This window comes from Diadema setosum, chromosome 22 (genome assembly GCF_964275005.1).
Source record: "Diadema setosum chromosome 22, eeDiaSeto1, whole genome shotgun sequence".
NCBI lineage: Eukaryota > Metazoa > Echinodermata > Echinoidea > Diadematoida > Diadematidae > Diadema > Diadema setosum.
The window spans coordinates 27,519,144-27,539,830 of NC_092706.1; the positions used below are offsets into that span (position 1 = coordinate 27,519,144).

Consider the following 20,687-nt stretch of genomic DNA (forward strand, 5'->3'; position numbering starts at 1 on the left):
GGAAAAGACGCTTTGATTACTACAACAAGTTTTGCGATCAAATTATCCATATCCTAATGAAGCACAGCTGACTTCATTCATGCCATCAATATACACAGACAATATTGACACGCAGCCACGCTCTCAGGGTGATTTTAAATCACATGACATTACAAATGGAGTATTTTCATGAACATGCATTGAGCACAAAAAAAAAAAATGTAGGCGAACTTTCGCTAAGTTTTCAAACAAGTCCCACACATTAGAAGTAAAAAGAGCTTACCGCGTATGAGACGTCTGTCCCATAGGTCTGAGTGTGGTGTTCGGCCAGTTGATTTGCGAATCTGCAATGAGATTTACATGGGTGAAAAACAATCGGAGAGCTGCAGCGGTTTGTATTCTAATGATTTCTTCGATTTACACCTTGATTGCGTTCTTCGACTGTGTAGGCGGCATTTGTTAAAGATTTACCCTTGGCTCTCTCTTAGAAACAAAGAGCAGACGACAGAACTCGCAAGGCGGGAAAGCGCTCCGGGATGTTCAACTTCATCAAGTTAAATGTGTACAATGAAAATCGTCACTCCACGTTTTCTGTGGGCACGCCAGGCGTGTGCGTTCGAAGTGTGTGTGTGTGTGTGTGTGTGTGTGTGTCGATGTATGTGTGTGCGAGGATGTGTGTGTGTGTGTGTGTATGTGCGTCCATGTGTATGCATGTGTGTACGTCTTTGCGTGGGGGAGAGAGAGAGAACAGTATGTGTGTTCTTATGTCTGTGTATGGAAAAAGCGCACAGTGTGTTATCTAAGGAAGATGGCAAGTCAGTTGCTGGTAGCTGGGCAAGCCCCCGACAAACAGCAAGGGTCCAGATTGAAGAACAGACGTCGAGCGACAGCAGGGCCCTGGGGGCACTGCGTGATACCCTCGTGGATTCTGTTGTTTGTGTTGTTTGTGTTGATAGACATTTCTGTGCGGCGAGGTGCCTGATTTGTGGAGGACCTTGGGGGTGTGCCAGTGACAACCTATGTGGTTCTTAGGGTGCTACATTTTTAATTCATTTTAAATTAGCGGACCTTTGCGACCTAATGGGGCTAGTAAGCCAGTTTGAAGTTAGCTCATGTGCACATGAGTACAAATGACCTTTCTGTTGTTCAGTTGGTTGGCACCTCACTCGTTTCCAAAGCGACAAAATGCATAAGCTTGCCAGACCTAACAATTTATAGAATTCATCATTCATGTTTGAACAAAGGATGAACTTGCGGGGACCAGGTGACCAGAACTATGGTCCGTTGTTGACACTTGGGAAAGCATCAATTTATGATTTTTTTTTTTTTAATCGAATGTCCTTTTATTTTCCTATTGATGTTGCCAAATATCATTTTAACTTTAGGTGGATGTGCTGGCAAGCACCATTTATAAGGATTACTTGAAGGACCCCTTTGAAAATCAGCCCTAACTACGGCTGAAAGGGCAATCCTTCCCATGAGTGGAGAATGAATACATGAAAATAAAAATAGTAATTATATCACAGGTGTTTATCTTAGTAAATATAAAAACCAGCATGCCCTGTTGGTTCAAGTGACTTTTCCCCCTGCTCATTCGCAAAGTGAAACTCAGAAGTGGCTTATAGACCAGTTAACTAGCCTATTCAAATATATAGATGTTTCTTTTGTCTTTACTTAGTAACGAGCTATTCTACACATGTATTATTTACCTGAACACCTCCAAAACACTTTATTTCAATAAAGTGGAATCCAATAAGCATATACATTATAGTTTTGCTACTTTTGCCAAATTTCGGGCGAGCTTTCAGATCGTCAAGACCAACCATTGTCAGAAAGCCATGCATGAAATTAGATAGATAAATAAACCGGTCGGTTGATTGATTTATCTTATTGATTTGAACTCATTTTCACTTTGTGTTTTACAAAAACAAAGAAACGAACATAATTGAGTTACAATGATCATTACTGTACAATAACACTTTATTTTTATTTTCTTACCTACAAAAATAACCGAAATGTCAATTTTTGTAATATATATTTGCAATGATGGGTAAATACACAATAATCATAAGAACCAAAGTGAAGTGGTCCGATATATACAATGTATGTGTATATTAGGCTTTCCTTTAATGAACGACTTAAAGACTAACATCTTGTTTTACTCAGGCGGAAGATGTCAATGATGGTACTTCAGAACACTTAGTGCCCTTCTTTGCCCTTTTCTCATCCAGTCTAAACCTTGTATCATCCGATCTAAATATCGTATCATCCAGTCTAAACCTCGTATCACCCAATCTAAATCTTGTATCATCCAGTCTAAACCTCATACAGTCTCAATCTTATACACATAGATCGATCGCAAGAGAATTTAACCTTGCGGTGCGTTTGGTATGACCTTATTATTACACATATTTTTTTTTTTCTCGAATAAAGCGTGAAAGTGTCACAGCAAAAATTATGCGTAAATTATTTCTCACATAACTGGAACACAAGATATTTACTTCCTGTAACAATTTAACATGGGTTACCGCTTAATCATGATATGAATGCCTAGTGGGCAATATTTCCTCTAGAAAAGCCAATTCTTACTTTGCTTTGTTTTGTTTAGAGCTCATTTTTCGTCTTGAACATAGTTATATCCAATTCAATTCAATCAATTTCATTTTTTTTTTGGGGGGGGGGGGTTTCTTCAACACAAATTCAAAAAAGAGAATTACAAATGATCTTGAGCAGTTTTGTTGAGTGGACATTGTGTGACATCAAAGTTAGATTTAAGAATAATTGAGGAATTGAAAGCATGTATAGCTGAAGATATCATTTCATACCAAACTTGTCGAAATTGACTGTTCTGAGGGGAAAATGAGAATGAGGGGTCCACTTAAAAGTAGATACATGGAAATAATAGATAATAAAAACGTCGCAGTGTCGTGGTGTCTAGTATTAATGTGATTTTCTAAATTAGAGATTTTTTTTTTCGCCATTGCAGAAACTCAACGTGATGTTTCGATATGCAGAAATGCTAGTACTGATCTGAAATTTAATCTAGTTTGCCATAAGGTAAGTATAAAGAAGAAGAGGAAAAAGTCAAACAAAAGGCAAAGCACAAAAATAAAGAATAAGTAAAAAAAAAAGACGAAGAAGAAGAAGAAAGTGGAGAGGGAGAAATGAATGTAAGAATATGAAAAAGAGATAATGAGGATTAAAAGGTGAGATCCGAAAGGTATATGGCAAAAGTCACAGAATTAATACGAATGAAGACAATGAACAGAATGTGATTCCAGCCCATTTTGTAATTCTTCATTTGATTCTATATTTTCTGTTGTGCAGAGATCTTTTTAGGCAGCAACAGGAAAAGTTTGTAAGGCCATGTTACCATGGTTACAGCATAATCCATACTCACGGATGCCATACACAGGGTTTCGCTGTATTTTTTTTTTTTATCATTTGAAAGTCTATACATATGGAATGTAGATGAAAGCCAATTGTCATTACCCTAGAAACTTAACACCCGCCCGTCCTGACCCTTGTAATGATACTGAGCACAGCGTGGTGGGCGCAGAAAAATGATGGGTTCCAATGATGTTAATCTATGGTCATTGCCTGATTCCATTAATATGATTGCTTTTTTCATCTCTCCACATTGCACAAAATATGACGCCTCTCCCCATTTTCTGGGCTGGTCCATTGCAATGAGAGGGTAATATTAATTTTGTAATTTTCTAGGGTAAACCATTAATAATCAAGTTACGATTGGCTATTTGCTTCATCTGTGCTGTCTGATGTTACTTATTTTACGTATCCATCGAGAATCTTATTAAAGGACCAGCAACCCACACGCACCTGAATTGATCATTGCTGTTCTTATGTTTTCTGATTTTTCGTTATTATTTCTTCAGAAGACATTGCTCATATTGGGTAAAGACATCTGATATCACTGTGTACCTGTACAAAACGAAAGAACACACCAACACACAACCCCCCCCCCCTTGCAAAAGAGAAAAAAAAAAGGAAAACTGCTACCAGAACCTGGGGCCATGAAATAATAATCCCCTTGGAGCCAATACATATTTTCCCAAGGTCCTTCTAATCCGATTTGTTGACTTTCATTTAGCAGAGGATTGTCAGATAAAATATCCTATAGGGAGCTATTCCCTGTCTGTGAATTTAAAACCGACTGATCTCATTGAAACATGGAGACGCAGATTATGCGATAGAATTTACCTTTTTTTGTACTACGCATTCGATTATACCCAATAATCTCCGCAGCCAGCGGACTTACAAACACTGGTAACAAGCAACCATATAGCTATACGAAATCCTACCCACCACATGCTATATAATCGTATTTTCTTCCGTCGAGAGTTTACGAGAAGAAAATGAGAGTGAGAAAAAAATAAGTTAAAAAGCCGTCGATATAGCTATTTTTGAAAAATTGCTAGACCTTGACATGAAATGCAAGACGTTTAAATTATAGGTTGGGGGAATATCCCTCATTATTCGAATTCAGCAGAACATCATGGTAGATATATTTCCCATGCTTAGTAAGAGATTCTATCCCCTCTGACAATGATAAGAGGTACAAACTCTTTACTTTCGCCCCTTCTCTCATTTTCTTGTCTTCTTCATTCCTACTTTCCTTCTTTTTCATCTTTTCCTTACTAATTCTATCTTGAATCGCACCAATACTTTTTTCTCTCCTTCTTCTTCTTCTTCTTCATCATCATCATTATCATCATCATCATCGTCCTCTTCTCCCCCTCCCCCTTCCTCGTCATACAAATCTTGCCCTCTCCACTCGCTTTCAACCACTGTTTGACACTAGCTCTGTGCCTCGGTGTTTCTCATCATTCTCCATCGTTTAATGGTCTGCCCGTTTGCAGCAGTATTTCTGTCTATCAACGACCCATTACACCATCATTCCTCGCCATAGCGAGGGGGGCTAATACGGTTCACCTCCCCGTTCTCGGAATGGAGGGAGCGAAACCCAATCCGCTCCAGATTGCCGGGGCATTTCTTGTTGTCGAGCACGTTTTCGCGGTGAAATTTGCCTCTCCGCTATCGAAAGATGAGGAAACTTGTTGAAATCTTGCATGCCCATCTTGAAACTGGACGCACCCTCCTTTATCAATTCAGTGCATCTCTCGAAGTCGAGAGCTCTTGTTAACCTGTCGCGTTGCATTTGACAATGTGACAAGCTGGGATGAGAAAGAGAGAAGAAAAGGAGAGAGGGGGGGGGGGGGGTAGGGAGAGAAGGAGAGAGAGAGAGAGAGAGGAAGAGAGAGGGAGAGAGAGGAGTCAACTTGTTGCATCTTTTTTTAAAGGCTCGATAGTCCCTAATTTGATTAAAAACGTACTGTGGTGTTTGAAACATTATTTGAAGCCTAACTCTTTGGCCCAAATTCACGAAGGTGGTACAATTGAAACCATGGTTTAAACCATGGACAATTTGTATGGGGTGCCAAGTGCCACATGACCTATTTCGTTACGAAATCAGTCATTTCGTCGACGAAATGACTATTTCGTTGATGAAATGTTCATTTCTTTGACGAAATGTTGTCATTTCGTCGACGAAATGACTGATTTCATAATGAAATAGACCATGCGACACTTGGCGGTCCATACAAATTGTCCATGGTTCAAACCATGGTTTCAATTGTACCACCTTCGTGAATTCGGACCTTTATGTGTCATGGTGTAAATCCCCTGTGTGTAACATTCTGATACAGCAACGTAGTGATGCTTTGGGAAAACATTCTATTTTTTTTTTCAAGTCTATGTAATCTTTATAGATTTCGTTTCCCTGGACATGTCATGAGCAAAGTTGTAGTGAAAATGCCACTTTTTGCTTTGATGTAAATTTAATAACAAATTAATGATTGTTTTTCTGTCACATAACCAATAGTTTCATTACTATATATACATGTAGATGTCTGACCATTTTGCATACAAAAGAATGTACCATCAGCTCTAGTTGGAAACCTCACTTGAGAGTCAATTACTACATAAAATGCAAGCTACATGAGACATGAATGGAATCGAGAGAAATTATTTCCTGAGTACCGTGGCAATTGGCGGTTTATTGATCGGATTGTGCGTTTTGAGCAGAGTATGCGAAGTTGGAACGCCGTCGACTGAGTCAGGCGTGCGAACGTGGCACATAGAGAGCTAATATGAGCAATTGATTACACTGACACTATAAAGCCCCGTGTATGGGGTGTATAATAAATATCCATGAATTAGGTATTAGAAAGATAATAAAAATTTCTTTTTCTTAAGTGAAATTTGAAAGGTCAACAGTCTGACCAGTAAACATTTCTTTCCTTGTAATTTCTGTAAAATGACAAACTTCTGTTGTTTTTTTGTACATACTTGCATCCAATATTCTCTTCTACCCTAAGTTTTGAGTACAATGAAGTTTAAAATCAAATTCAATGAAATCTATAACAAGAAAATCGTTTTACAATTTTGAATTCTGTTCTCCAAGATAATTAAATCATTTGATGAAATAACATAATGATATTATGTTGATATTTAGGACGTTTAACTTCGAAAAGAACCAACAACGCAGAAATTGTAACCTTGGTATCTTTGTTGGTGTTGTTTTATATTAGCGCTTTCTTTCATAACGCCATCTTTGATGTGTCAACAGGGATTTTTTTTTTTTTATTAATCTCGTTGCCTCACGGTTATGTATAATTATGTCTTCTTCTTTTTTTTTTTGTTCCTTAGTAGTGTTTCTCAGAATTATTGCATTACCCATACTGATATTTAGTGCTATCCGTGGTATCTAGGTACTTTCTGTCACTGCTTAAAAGTTTTTTTTTTCTTAATTTCGTTTGTAAGTGCTAAAAGTTGTGTTCTCTTCGTTAGATAAGAACAGGGTTTTATATATATATATATATATATATATATATATATAAAGAGTTTGTTTGCAAAAACCGATTAGTCCATATTTGCCAAATGGAGATATTTGCGATTAAAGGTCAAGAAAAATAGAGAGAATAATAAAAGATGTTTTGCTTCTTTTGACCATAACTCTAAAAATGTACCTTTATATGTAGTGACCGATGTATCATTTCAAAGGTATTATTTTGTACTTCGTGACAGAGACATTATTTCAAAATCTTCAAAAATGGACTTATCGGACTTATGGACTTATGTATTAGGTGTTTCACAAATTGATTTTCCCTTTTGAATTCTTCGATTTCTGTTTTTCCTGTACATGAGTAGCATAATTCAACGTGGAGGTTACTGTGGTCGTAGCTGTTGAAAGAGTGCGTTTTCATCTCTTTTGGTGCAATTTCAATATCGACTAGATTTTGAAGATGAAAATCTAATCAAGTCGATGATTAGCCCGCAATACTTTAGGTCGCAGCGCCCTCTACCGAGGCTTACAATAGTGGTTTCTTACAGCGCCGCAACCTACATTACATACATTACAGTACATTACGTTACATTACATTACATTACATTACATTACATTACACTACATTTACATTATATTACACTACATGACATTACTTTACATAACATTTACATTACATTACATTACATTACATTACATTACATTTACATTACATTACATTACATTACATTACATTACATTACATTACATTACATTGCATTACATTACATTACATTACATTACATCAGCTGTGGGTACATTGTTATTTAAGCTTATGAGGATATTTTGTGAAGAGTAATGTCCAGGCATTGTACCATGATTATGCGGCCATGGTGTATCACTACGTCTGATTTGCATTTCTGCCTGTGAGTGAGATCACTTTTTTTTCACGAAAACAGTTTGAATCATAGAAATTCCACAATTTTCTCAAATATATGTCGAATTTCGATGAACGTTTGACCCTTCCGTTGATGTGATTTTACTCTGGTAATCAAATTTGCATTCCATTCCACCCCAAATATGATCAACTCATGCCCTTATGTAAAGTCAAATTCTTTGGATGGCTTCGGTTGTCATTTTGATTGTATATTCATGCATTTTAACGAGGTTAGTTTTTATCAAATATCTATGTCTTTATGTTTTGTTGTTTTATTATGTACAAATTTTGTTTTGCGTATTGATGTATGTTTCCATGATATTTTCATCATGTTACCAGGGCTCTCTGGAAAAGAAGGACCTGCACACGCAGGTCTTGATGAGACTGCCTTGGTAACATAAAACTGAACTAGATAGATAAATAAACTGAACTGAAACGGCTGAAACAATTCAGGCAATCTCAAAATAAACGAACAAAAGACACAAGTAATACATCAAATTTTGACGATGGTAGGACGCTACAAAACAGACAAAAGTAACGCAAATCAAGTCTACAGAGACATACAACGAGATGAAATATAATCACTATATGGAATGGAAACACATAATAATCTTTGATTTATATGTGAAGTAACCATTTTCAAAGCCGATTAAACATGATCATATCTTTACATTCATATCTCAACTACGGAAATGGAATGGAAGGACACACGCGCGGCAAAAGATTTATACCTATGTTGTTGCATGACGTATGGTGAAAATGAACTATCAAAAAAGAAAAAAAAAACAATACGTGCGAAGAAAAAAGGCTGCAGTCACTTTTTTCAAAGGTTCATATTCCAAAGGTTGGTTAATCCGAAAATGAAATAAGGTACATAATATTCTGTAAGTTTGTAAGTCTGTAAGTCTGTAAGTCCTTTCAGACGCTACAATCACTTTTTCCCCCTCCACAACCATTATCTGTTTCTCTTGATACGCTTCTGTCGAAGATCGCTGTCTCTGTTGTGTATTTTCGTTTGCTATTTTGTCTTCTATTTGTTCAGCGTTTCCATTCCGTTTTGTCCCGTACAGCCTTTTCTTCAGTAGTTGTTTTGCTGTTTAGTCCTGTTTCATGTTTGTTCGTCTGTTAGTCTTGTCCATCCCGTTTTGTCCCGTACAGCCTTTTCTCCTGCAATTGTTTTGTTGTCTAGTCTTGTCCTATGTTGTTCACGTCTATGATAGTAAGTATATTTATCTGTGAATCTAGTTCTCAGTGGGCTTCCAGATTTCTTCCTCTTTTTTCCCTCTCCTTTTGTATTTATGATGCTTCAATCAATCAATTAATCTTCCCATTGATGTTATTTTTCCAGAGGGGCCCACATTCTACAAGCTCTGTCTTTTTAGTGGGTCTCTCCATTTTTCGCACTTTAAGCAAAGTTATACATGTACCTTATTTCGATCACTTCTGTTTTTTTTACTACAATGTATAATTACTGTAAGGTCCTCCTCAACTGTTTCACATTCTTTTCGATACATAATGTCCTGTTTACCTTATTCTCTGTTGTCAGAAGTGTAACTTATATGTTTTGTCGAAAAATGAAATAAACTTTGAATTGAATTGAAATTGAAAGTTGTCATGCCGGAGGTTCGTTATTTCGAAAGTGAAAGAAGGCTTCTTATTCCGAATGTTCGTTCACGCCGGTCACTTAAAACACGGCTGTTACTCCGGTCACTCTTGTTACTCGAGTCACTCCGGTCACTCCAGTTAAATACTCTGGTCACTTTGGTCACTCCGGCCCTAAGGTCACTCCAGTCACTCCAGTTACTGCGGTCATTATGGTCAATCCAGTCCCTCCAGTCACCCTAGTCCCTCCGATGATTCCGGTTACTCTGGTCACTCCGACCACTCCGCAGTCACTCTGGTCACTCCAGTTACTCCAGTCACTCTGGTCAATCCAGTCACTCCGGTCACTCCGGTCACTCAGGTCTTTATGGTCACTCCATTCACTGCAGTTATACTCCGGACACCCTGGTCCCTCCGGTCACTCCAGACACTCCAGTCCCTCCTGTCACTTCACTCACTCCATGCAGTTACTCCAGTCACTCTGGTCCATCCAAGTCACTCCGGTCACTCCGGTCACTCAGGTCTTTATGGTCACTCCATTCCCTGCAGTTATACTCCGGACACCCTGGTCCCTCCGGTCACTCGAGACACTCAAGTCCCTCTTGTCACTTCACTCACTCCATGCAGTTACTCCTGTCACTCTGGTCAATCCAAGTCACTCCGGTCACTCCGGTCACGCCATCACCCCAGTCCCTTCGGTCATTCCGGTTACTCTGGTTACTCTGACCACTCCGCAGTCACCCGGGTAGGTTACTCTAGTCATCCTTAGATCTTTTTTCTTGTACTCCTAGACCAGCCTTTCTCTCTTTCTTTTTCTTTTTCTTTCTCTCTCAGTTTGCTTTAAGTAAATCTGGTTCGCTAAAACTCCACCTTTTCCAATAATGTTTACACTTCTATTTTTGATACTTTTGAAAAAGTTCCCTCCCCTGGCTCTTTCACTCAGAACTTTGTTTGTTTGTTTGTTTGTTTTTTCATTTACATGCTTGTTTTATGTACATGTTATTTGAATCTGAGATTAATCTTAACGATATTGTTATAAAATCCTTGTTTCTGAGGCTTATATATGTATATATATATATATATATATATATATATATATATATATATAGATAGATATAGATATATGAAGAGCTTGCTCCCAAAAGGCGTTAAATCCATCATTTTTCAATGGATTTGGTGCCGTTTGGAAGCAAACTCTTCTATATATAGTATTCTATTTTTATTTTTTTTTTCTATTTGAGAAGTGCACGTACAATCCTGACACCAACATCGCACTCAGGCCTGACATTCCGCATTAATGATTTCGTCAAACACGAGACACAAGGCAATAATATACCTCTTGACGCTAAGAGTGTACATTTCGGCAGGTTATATTAAAATAATCTTTAATGTATACATATCAATATATTACAATAACTGTTCTACAGAAAGGAACACATTCGAAAGATCTATGATGTCACGCCATATCATCATCATGTACATTTTCTCTGGTACGAATTGAAACCTCTCAGTGACAAGGACGATTGGACAACACATAGGAATATCACGTCATTATCATAGAGTCACGATTTAGCAAAAAAAAAAAAAGAAAGAAAGAAAGAAAGAGAAAACAACAAGGACAAGAAAGATCCCCATACGCCGGAGCGAGTTATTGAAACGTATAATGCAGCGATCACCCTGCCATGTACCACTAGTAATGTTTTACTGAACACAGACTTTCGCAAGCTTTTGTCTGTGATTGATACAATAATTATCACAAATAAGCGCAACACACAAGTTTAAAGCAATAATTATCGTATGATAAATGCTTTATAAACCACCGTGTTATTCCTCTTCGACTGGACGGGCCCTCGTAAGTAAATACTTGAATGACTTCTCATCAATATAGATTATATACTCGTATCACTTTAAACATCACTATGTCAAAAGCTTCAGAAAATAACTCTGTACTAGAAGCCACATGCGTGTTAATGAAATTATGGAAACTGCCCTCATTGTTGGGAAGGATGGGGGCCTATCCAGGTATTCACTAGCCTTCTTTGGTGAAAATCTCTCTTAATTTATATCGTGCTAAACGTGACGTTTCAGCACACAGTGCCTGCTAAAGAAACAATGGTAACAATCGTCCTTACACCTCTTCAAGTAACAAATGGAGAATGAATATAATTCTTAATTATGTTTGATGACACGTAATATAGCATTATTTGATTCTTTATCTCACAACTAATCGGGAACGAGTTTTCTTAGAATAGTAGGCCTCATTTGGGGAATTAATCCAACAGTCACATTGATTTCTATATTTATGCCTAAGTGCTGATTTGCTTTCAGTGGAGAAAAAAAAATACTGTGCATGGTCTCTTTAAAGAGTAGTGCGTTTGAAACAACAGAAAATGTCATCATTTTAATGTGCTCCGGCCAACGATTTACACATTCGCGTGATAACGGTACCTCCTCAGTTCATGTTAAGAATACATTTGTTTAAGTCCTATTTAACAATGAAATTCTAGTCCTTTCTTTGACCAACATAAAATCAATTGTTTTGAAACAAATTTCTAACACCATGAAATAGAAGGAAGACGAAATAAGATCTTGACATTACACTTTTTTTTGAAAGATTTGACTGTATCCCACTTAGCACGCTTCGATTTACCTTATATACCATTCTGCACATCAGACAATACAGAAAGACCAATACAACAATAGATCACCCGCATAGCAACTCTCCATATTGATAGGACTCAAACTTTCTTATATACTGTTCATTTCTTACAAACTTTTCTTACCAGCAAATAGTTGCAGACTTTCAACAGACTCCTTTCTCATACCCAACGGAACAATATTCGGCCTCTTCTTTTCGCGAAGCTGGCGGTGTGGTAGAAAGCATTGGCCCGTGGAAATAGCATGGTCCTCTAACATTTATGACCGACATGCCAACCATTTTCATTATTTAAATAGTGTTTGATAAAATTTTAAACAGCATTTTTTTTCCAGATGATACAAAAAAGGAAAGCTATTACAGGGACACCTGAAAGTTAGACCTTTTTGTTTTCAAAAATGTATTATCATCATAAATATTATTTTCATTAGTATTGTATCATCATTGCTGTCATCATTACTATAAAATGATCATTTTTATCATCGATTTCTTCATTTTCTATGATCACCAGACAAAGATTTGTAGTATTTCTGTTTCCCTACCACCTCTTACAAAATGGCGCAACTGGATTTCCGTGATTGCCAAAGGAAATAAGTTCCAGTCGTTTCTAAAACTGACAGAAAAGAAAAACAAGAAAAAAATGCAGGTACTAAGGATTTTTGGATCTTTATATACAATGGCTTAAACGTATGAGGTAGCTGTATGCATACATATTTCTATACTCTGAAAAATATATAAAAAACAAGAATAATTAAACTACATTCAACTGTTACAGCGGTGTGAGACGGCGCTCTCAAGTCTATTCAGTAGGAAACTATGCGCTATCATTCTGTTGTGGGTAGCACGGGTGCACGTCACGAGACCGACACCCACGTGTCAGACAGCCCACGAGTCATAGAGCTCACGAGTCATACAGCCCATGAGTTATACAGCTCACGAGTCATACAGCCCATGAGTTCGACACTAAGCAAACAAGGCCCACGAGACCGACACATTAGACCCCGTGTTATATCTGTCGAACTCGAGGGCTGTTTTTACCTATAGTGTCGGTCTCATGGTCTCATGGGCTTTATTTGCCCAGTGTCGAACTCGTGGGCTGTAGGACTCGTGGGCTGTATGACTCATGGGTGTCGGTCTTGTGGGATGACCCCAGCAGCACCGCTTTGAAGAAGAAGAAAAAAAAAACAGTCTATATTTAGCATTTTCCCACGCGACGCTTTACATGAATGATTTATATTTTTCACTTCACTGTTGTATACATTCATTCACACATAGTCATTTCGTCATGCACGTACACAAACTTTTTGTATGATATTTTGCTGTGGAGCATGACCATGCATCAGCGTTGAAAGTATTTAAGTTTATATACCACAACTCAAACAGTTATGATCCAAATATTCGAGGAATATTATTCCAAAACATAAATACTGTAAATATAAACATTCGCCACTCAGATTTATCCACATTCTGATCTTTAAACCAATGTTTGCTCATAATAGCGTACAGTATAGTTGAGCACATTGCATCCGCTCGTCTGTTATTCAATATAATGAGATGATGAAAGTGCGTTTGACATAGTTGTAACTATGTCAATGAAAAAAAAAACAATTTTGCGCTCATCTCCCTTCAAACTGGAGTATGATCAAATCGAGCCGTGATATTTTCTGTTTTCAAAACAGCCCGTTACATAGATCTGTGCGAAATCAGTCGTATACTCAACTCATACCTGTTTTTATTGTGTATTGCACATTCCTACCGCAAATTGAGGCAAGGCGTTTGACAACAAAAATACGAGTCTGAGCTTATTGTTAATTAACATCATCCCTCTGAAGATCGCATGGTCACGTGACGCATATCGTGCACACGGTTATGTCACGCATATATGATTCACACATCAGTTTCGCATTCGTTGCATTCAAATCATTGTACATGTACATCTCACAAGCATTCTGTGCTTGAAGAATAGGCATTTCCAAATGGCAGGAAAATCTGTTCAAGCTTTTTATGAATTCAAACAACATTCGTCTTCCCTGTAATTAAGCTCCATGATTATTGATGCTGTTAATATACTTATTAAAGGCATAACATTATAACGATTTAAAAACCTTAAATTTTGTGCTACAATTAATTTAATGAATGTTATTTGCTTGGTGCCGTCATGTTGCCAATTTGAACCTGCATTACATGTTAACAATGTCAAGTACAAGTTCAAAATCGCAGTTCAATAGAAAATCTTATTCAACCGAATAACCCCTAGAATAATACGCAGTACGGTGCTTCCATCAAAAAGAATATCTCAGCTATTTTTAAGATCGTTACTGAAAACTAGGGACATGGCTTATTTTCAGACAAATGATACACATGCTAAATTATGACTATGTGATCATGTGCCACACGATTTGCTTGTCACAATTTTTTCGGTGTTCTATTTATGTCACCGAGAAAATTAAAGACGGAAGTAAGTGAAGAGTGAAAAATACAGCATCATGGCTGTTTTCCTTTTCTTTTTTTAATCATCATGCGAATGATTTGTCGTGCAATAGAAAGTAAATGACATTCGAAATCAATCCCTCTTTAAGGTCAGCAAAAGTAGTCATATCATTAATACGAGGAGGTGACAACGGCGTGTGACGTAAACCAAGCATTATTGTAATTATATTTTTGATCGGATACCAAGGCAACATTTCCGACCACTTTTCCCCTATTTTGCCACAAGTTTCACGGAGAATGACTAATTTAGTCACGAATTTACTGTCCAAAGCACAGCACTGAGTTGAAGTGAATGATGACAACATCTCACACTACGGAGAGAAAAACAAACAGTGATTCTGTATCTCCTAATACTTTCAGGCGGTAGAGGGGGTTGTGCGGTCTCTAGCGTCAGAGCACTATTGAGTCAGGTCGCAGAAATTAGGCAAGCACCATGCCGCTTTCAAAATTATATAATCACAGTAGAATATGTCATCGAGTTAACATTAAGTTACAAAAGCATGTTTGTTGGCATATAGCTCGAATAGAATCCATTGAAACGCAAATAGGTAACTCGTATTTCACGATGATTATGCATAATAACGTTATACACGTAGGTCTTTACTTTGTAATCTCGATGACATATCGATGCCTGCCAGTAAGTTGGCTAAGTTCTAATTGAATGTATCGATGCGCGATTATTTCTCATTAATGATATCGCAAGTTTTAGAAAATATCGTCACTACTTATTTTTCCCATAGCGACTTTTAATAGCATTTATTTTTATTCCTGCGTAACGACTTCAGCATGCATCGTACAATCATGGATCAGCATGATACTTGCATGAAATTCAACTTTTCTTTTCTGTGTTCTGATAATCTTATAAATTCTGAACAGGACCCACACGGCTCCCGTAGACAAAACACTAGAACATAGCTTTAGATCGGGACAACAGCAGAATATATTCTTCGGGCATTCACAATTCTACGACCTTTAAAAATGTCATGCCATCTTATCCAGAAAATGTCGATTTTTGACGATTTGACGATGTTTCAAAGTTCAGCAGCATTTTTCATTGGTATGAATTGATAATTGATTTGTTGGTTTCGGTCGCAACTTTAATCATTCATCTTCACGTTCACTAGATTACATCGAACCACCCTCTCAAGTTCTATTTTGACACATTTTACTGTTTAAAACAAACGAAAGCGAGAGTGGCTTTACAAAACTCCATAACATTTCATAACTCTCCACTCATATGTAACATAAATTGATTGTATATCGTGCTCTCCTAAATATCTTTGAAACAGTTCGCCAGGAGTTAGGTATACACGGGACTCGTTCTACCGAAATGCATGAATACCGGAAAGTGGTTCATCAAAATAAAGGGGAAATATCATCATCATGGCTACTTTTACATATTACACGCCAGGTTAAAATGAATGGCGACTTTGTGGTATTATGATTGCATAGCAATCGCTCTAGCACCATCACTCTTCAAAATCTTCAATTCGGTCGAAGTATTTTCATCACTGGTTTAATTTTTCGACTATGTTATCTTATGGACACGATGGCAAGGATACATTATCCTGCTGTTTTTGCGAGGATTTAGACCCGTCTAACTGTTGCAGCATGACAAAAATAGATTTGGTCGGTCTGGACTTGAGATCCGAGCCAAGCCAGCTTTGTCCTCTTTTGCAGTAAAAAAGGACACAATCAAACTCGTTATCGAAGTCGTTATCGATGTCGTTGATGTGGTGATGCGACACGTCGGCAGACCTGGCCGTCTCCGTAATGCCAGAGTTTATCCCTCATTGGTCGAAAGCGACACACGGCGCCCAATGTAGTGAGAAAACAAGAGCCGATCACTCTACCATACGATGGCGACGCGCTGTCGAGACATCTCGCTGGCTAATCCCGTTCATTCCTGCGGTCAGGACACCAAAAGCGAGCCAAAAAAACTCGCTTCAAACCTTGATGTCTGTCTGCTCCCTTCAGCACCAAACCAGCTCGCTTTGAGCGTTCCATGGTATAGAAACTGCCAAACAGCGCCCCCATTGTCAGGAGCAGGTTTTCACTTCAAGATAGTTCTATGCTATGGGAATAAAAAGACAAGAAGGCAATGGGGAAATACCCACAGTTAACCGAAGTCGCATACGTTATTCCGATATTAAAGTTTGTGATCTTGGTGCAAAATCATTGCATAAGAGTTCTGCCAGATTATTCTCGCAGACATTTCCATCAAAATTATCAAAATAATCTCCCCCCCCCCCCTTTATCTTTTCTGCACGGTAGTTGAAACTACACAATTTATAGCAATACAGATTTGCCAGCCACCTCAAGTACAGGCATTTTTTTTTTCTCTTTCTTTCTTCGTATTTTTACAAAATCGTTGGATTAATCAAAATTACGAAGCCTTCGAATGTGACCAAAATATGATGATGTCATTTTTTCCAGTTGAGGACTTTTTTTAAGGAACTGTGAGTGAGTGAGTGTACAGCTTTATAATTATAACACGTTGTATCAGTTCCCTAAGTCGAATATAAAATATGCCAGTCAACATTACGCTTCGTTCACATTTTGATAATAAGGGAATTGAGACATTTGATAATCAGAAAATAATGACACTTTCCATCAAATATTCACCAATTTGAGAACCACACATAGAAAACATTTTCCTTTACTCCTGCAGTTTTTTTTAACCTTGTCACTTAAATGTGTAAATTTGACCGTCTTGACAATTCTATAGTCGACTGAGTTGTAATTATGAACCACAAGGAATTCTCCTTTCATTTTACACACTGTGTCATACGAGAAGAAGAAGAAAAAGAAGAAGGAGGAGGAGGAGGAGGAGGAGGAAGTTTGCTTTATCGAAGCTGTGTCAGGGTTTGTCCTTCATTTCCTCTTCTCACCTGAGCAGATTTCGTTGTGTGTGTAGTCTAGGTCGATGCCCCGCCTCTTGCATTCCCGGATGTAGGCCGAGATGGCTTCACAGGCGCAGTTCTGGCCCTCGGGACACTCGCACATGTCCGTCAAACACGACCTGGGTGGAGACAACAAAATTTGGTTGAATCGTAAGGAATGACTCAGTACAGAATATTTCTGATTAGTTAGTTTTTATTAACTATTTTCTTTTTTATTTTTTTGTGGTGGGGGTGCACTAATGCATCATGCTTTTATATTTTTCCTAATTCAGAAAATGCAGAACCGAATCAATCAAATCAAATCAAAATAATTAAAGTTTATTCTTTTGACATCATGGACATGCGTGATTGAATACATGCCACGATTTTGGCAGTCAATGTTGCCTGTGGACGACGCATGTTTATAGTTCGATGTGTAGAGTTGACTAAAAATACTTCGTCTGTGTCACGGAGACAATTTTAATACTTTCGTCGCGGTGCATATTGCAAACCATACTATCTTTTTTCTTTCATATTTATGCATCGAACATTTATTCTAGTCATTCCTAACAAAAACGCAACCCTCTTTCTAATTCTTCTTTCCCTTTTTATATATCTTTATATATCCTTCTTTCTCTCTTTATTCATGATAACAGAAACCCTTAAAAGGATGTGAATCTGAGTCTGCTATGCATGGTACAAACAACTATATCTTTGTGTGTACCACTTTACTTTACTACAACAATATACTAATTTATTTTCACATGACATCAATTAGTTCAACTATATTCATCATTCTGTTTCATTATCATCACCAAAAAGATACATTGCACGTTAATAATGGCTCAGTTGGCAAGCAATAGTGTCCTAGTTTGTCAAGTTGACAGTTCCCGCCTTATTTTTCCTCTCACCTGTAATATGACTTTACATTCACCACGCCATGGCAAGGTTGGAAGGGCTCCGACTGCAGCGCTCGGCAAGCCTGCCTCGCTCTCCTTCTCGCCCCCCTATCGTCCCAGCACAGGTACTTGAGCTTGTTCGGCACGTTCGTGTCACACAGCTTGGTGCCGCCGATCCGCCACGATTCGCCGAACGTCCGAACGTCGTTCGTGAAATCGCCCTTCATCGTTCGCAGATCATCGTGTCTGTCCGCGTTGTAGTTCCCGCACAGTCCGCACATTTTGCTCTTGTACTTCGGCGGCACCGACAGTTCAACGAAGCTGTCACCGTCCCACGACAGCGTGATGCCTGTTGAATGAGCAGGTGCAAGCAAGTTTCGTTAACACATTACATTGTGTAATTCATGTGAATATTTACTTAGTAGGTTGCACAATTGTACTTTTGCAATGTGGCAAATCAACAACAAACACTGCATCGTCTACAAACGTCACTCCTTCCATATCTCTTTAATCAGAGTGAAATTCTGTTTGCGCTTTGCCCCAGAAAAGTTTGTGAACAACATTCTCTGAATTCTACTGGGAGGGTTAAGATTGTAGCCAAAATTGCGGGGGAGGGGGTACTTTATCAGTTCTATATGGAGCTCATGTTGAGACGGTAATTATAATACCAGTTCATGAAATTTATCGCATTGTATCATACGGTGGTAAATAATCAAAGGAAGTCTAACAATTCCCTATGTTGAGGTAAGTAGGCATATAACTGATGTACACTGCTTTAATGGAGACTGTGTTTACGTGGAATAAAAAAAAAAGAAAAGCAGATGGTGGAGATTAAAAATTAAATTTTTTTTCTACATTTTTTTTTTCTGTATGTGTTTTACGGTATGTATGAAAGGGATGACTATGAGAAAACTATGCTGTTGTTTTCCATTTTCCTTTCTGTTACGAGAGTCATAACACTGCAATCAAGTAGATCCATTCACACGCACGTCCTGTAAAATGCAACCTGAGTAATACATTTGCTTGTTTGGGTGTGTTTTTTTTTTTTCATTGTTGGTTCCGAAGCCATAAATCAGTGCGATTTCACGCAAAGGCGCCATCTATTGATGAGCAAAGCTCAGAGAAGAGATTTTACGTTGATTTGTAAAAGGCGCCAAGAATAATGTCTTTCTTTATTTAGGTCTTACCGAGCTGACTGGAGGACTGCTCTCCTATTGTTACTGTACTTAGGAAGCGGAAGGGATAAAAGGGCACAGAGCTTAAAGTACATGTATTGAGGCGTGCACAATGCAGCTTTTCTCTGCTTCAAAATGACTAACAACGTGTCACATTATGTTGTTGTCTGTCGTAAAGTCGTTGGTCTTATTCATACTTAATCTGAACATAGAAAGGAATTGACTGCTGCAATTTAATTAATTGCTCGAGCTTCTGTTACAATTGCTCGGGCTGATCTTCGTCTTGTGGCGAGTGCCAACAACTAACCTGACTTTGTCTCCACTATGACGTTATAGCTCTCCCTGTAGATTCGGAACGATGACGTCACACTGTAGGGCAGCGTCACCGTGTCATAGTTCACCCGTACCACGTAGTCTTGCATCAACCTGATGGCGTACCCGTCAAACGTGAGAAACACTGTTTTCGTCCAAGAGAACGATTTCGTGTGGCGCCCGTCGTTGCGAACTTTGACCCGGAAGTCGTTGGTGACGCAGTCCGCCGCCAGGAGATACTTGCAGCGCCCTTGGAAGTTGAAGAGACGGCCGTCGAAAGACCGATAGTGCGGATCTCCAAATACCGTGCAGACACCATTTTCTGTTGGAGAAGGCAGAATGGATGATTGTATGTACAAAATTAATGACCGCATCGTTACACCGGGTTGTGGTATTCCTACAATCACCAATGTAACCCCTGACCAAAACAGGGAGGGGACTGACAATGATATACCCCTGGTAGATTGGTATTATACTTGTAGTGGAGGCTACGTCCTCAAATTTAAATGTATATTTTAGTATTAGGTTATAAACATGACAAAGTGATGGAGGAATCTTTCATCATGAAATCGTTATAATTCCTCAAATTCGGCCATGACCATGGTGATATGCAAGCTGAAAGTAAGCTGCTTTTCATCGGACCTGTCAAAATTTCACACAAATAAAAAAAGTTAGTGGAAGATTGTTCCGAAAGTTAAGATCACATGGCAAGAAGTTACAGACGTTATTAAAAAAAAAAAACAACAACAACAACAACAACAAAAAACCAAAAAAAAAAAAAAAAACCAACATTAAAAGCTAGGGTATAAGGTTTAATTCTTCGTCATAAAGCGCCCGGCTAATTCGAGCTGAATATGAACACATTTTGTCTAGAAACAACGTAGACTTGAGCATTAATAATGGTATACTAA

At 38.1% G+C, this 20,687-nt stretch overlaps 1 protein-coding gene across 1 annotated transcript in view; it reads right to left on the minus strand.

Moving 5' to 3' along the window:
- Positions 1–16,408: 16,408 nt before the first annotated feature.
- The window catches only part of LOC140245272 (BMP-binding endothelial regulator protein-like), a 157,470-nt gene continuing 153,191 nt past the window's right edge, over positions 16,409–20,687 (minus strand). The window contains exons 13-16 of the mRNA XM_072324856.1: positions 19,772–20,098; positions 18,302–18,638; positions 17,400–17,530; positions 16,409–16,577 (exon numbers count right to left, since the gene is read on the minus strand). Coding sequence (XP_072180957.1) covers positions 16,567–16,577; positions 17,400–17,530; positions 18,302–18,638; positions 19,772–20,098 — 806 coding nt within the window. The 3' untranslated portion in view covers positions 16,409–16,566. The remainder of the gene's footprint in view (positions 16,578–17,399; positions 17,531–18,301; positions 18,639–19,771; positions 20,099–20,687) is intronic.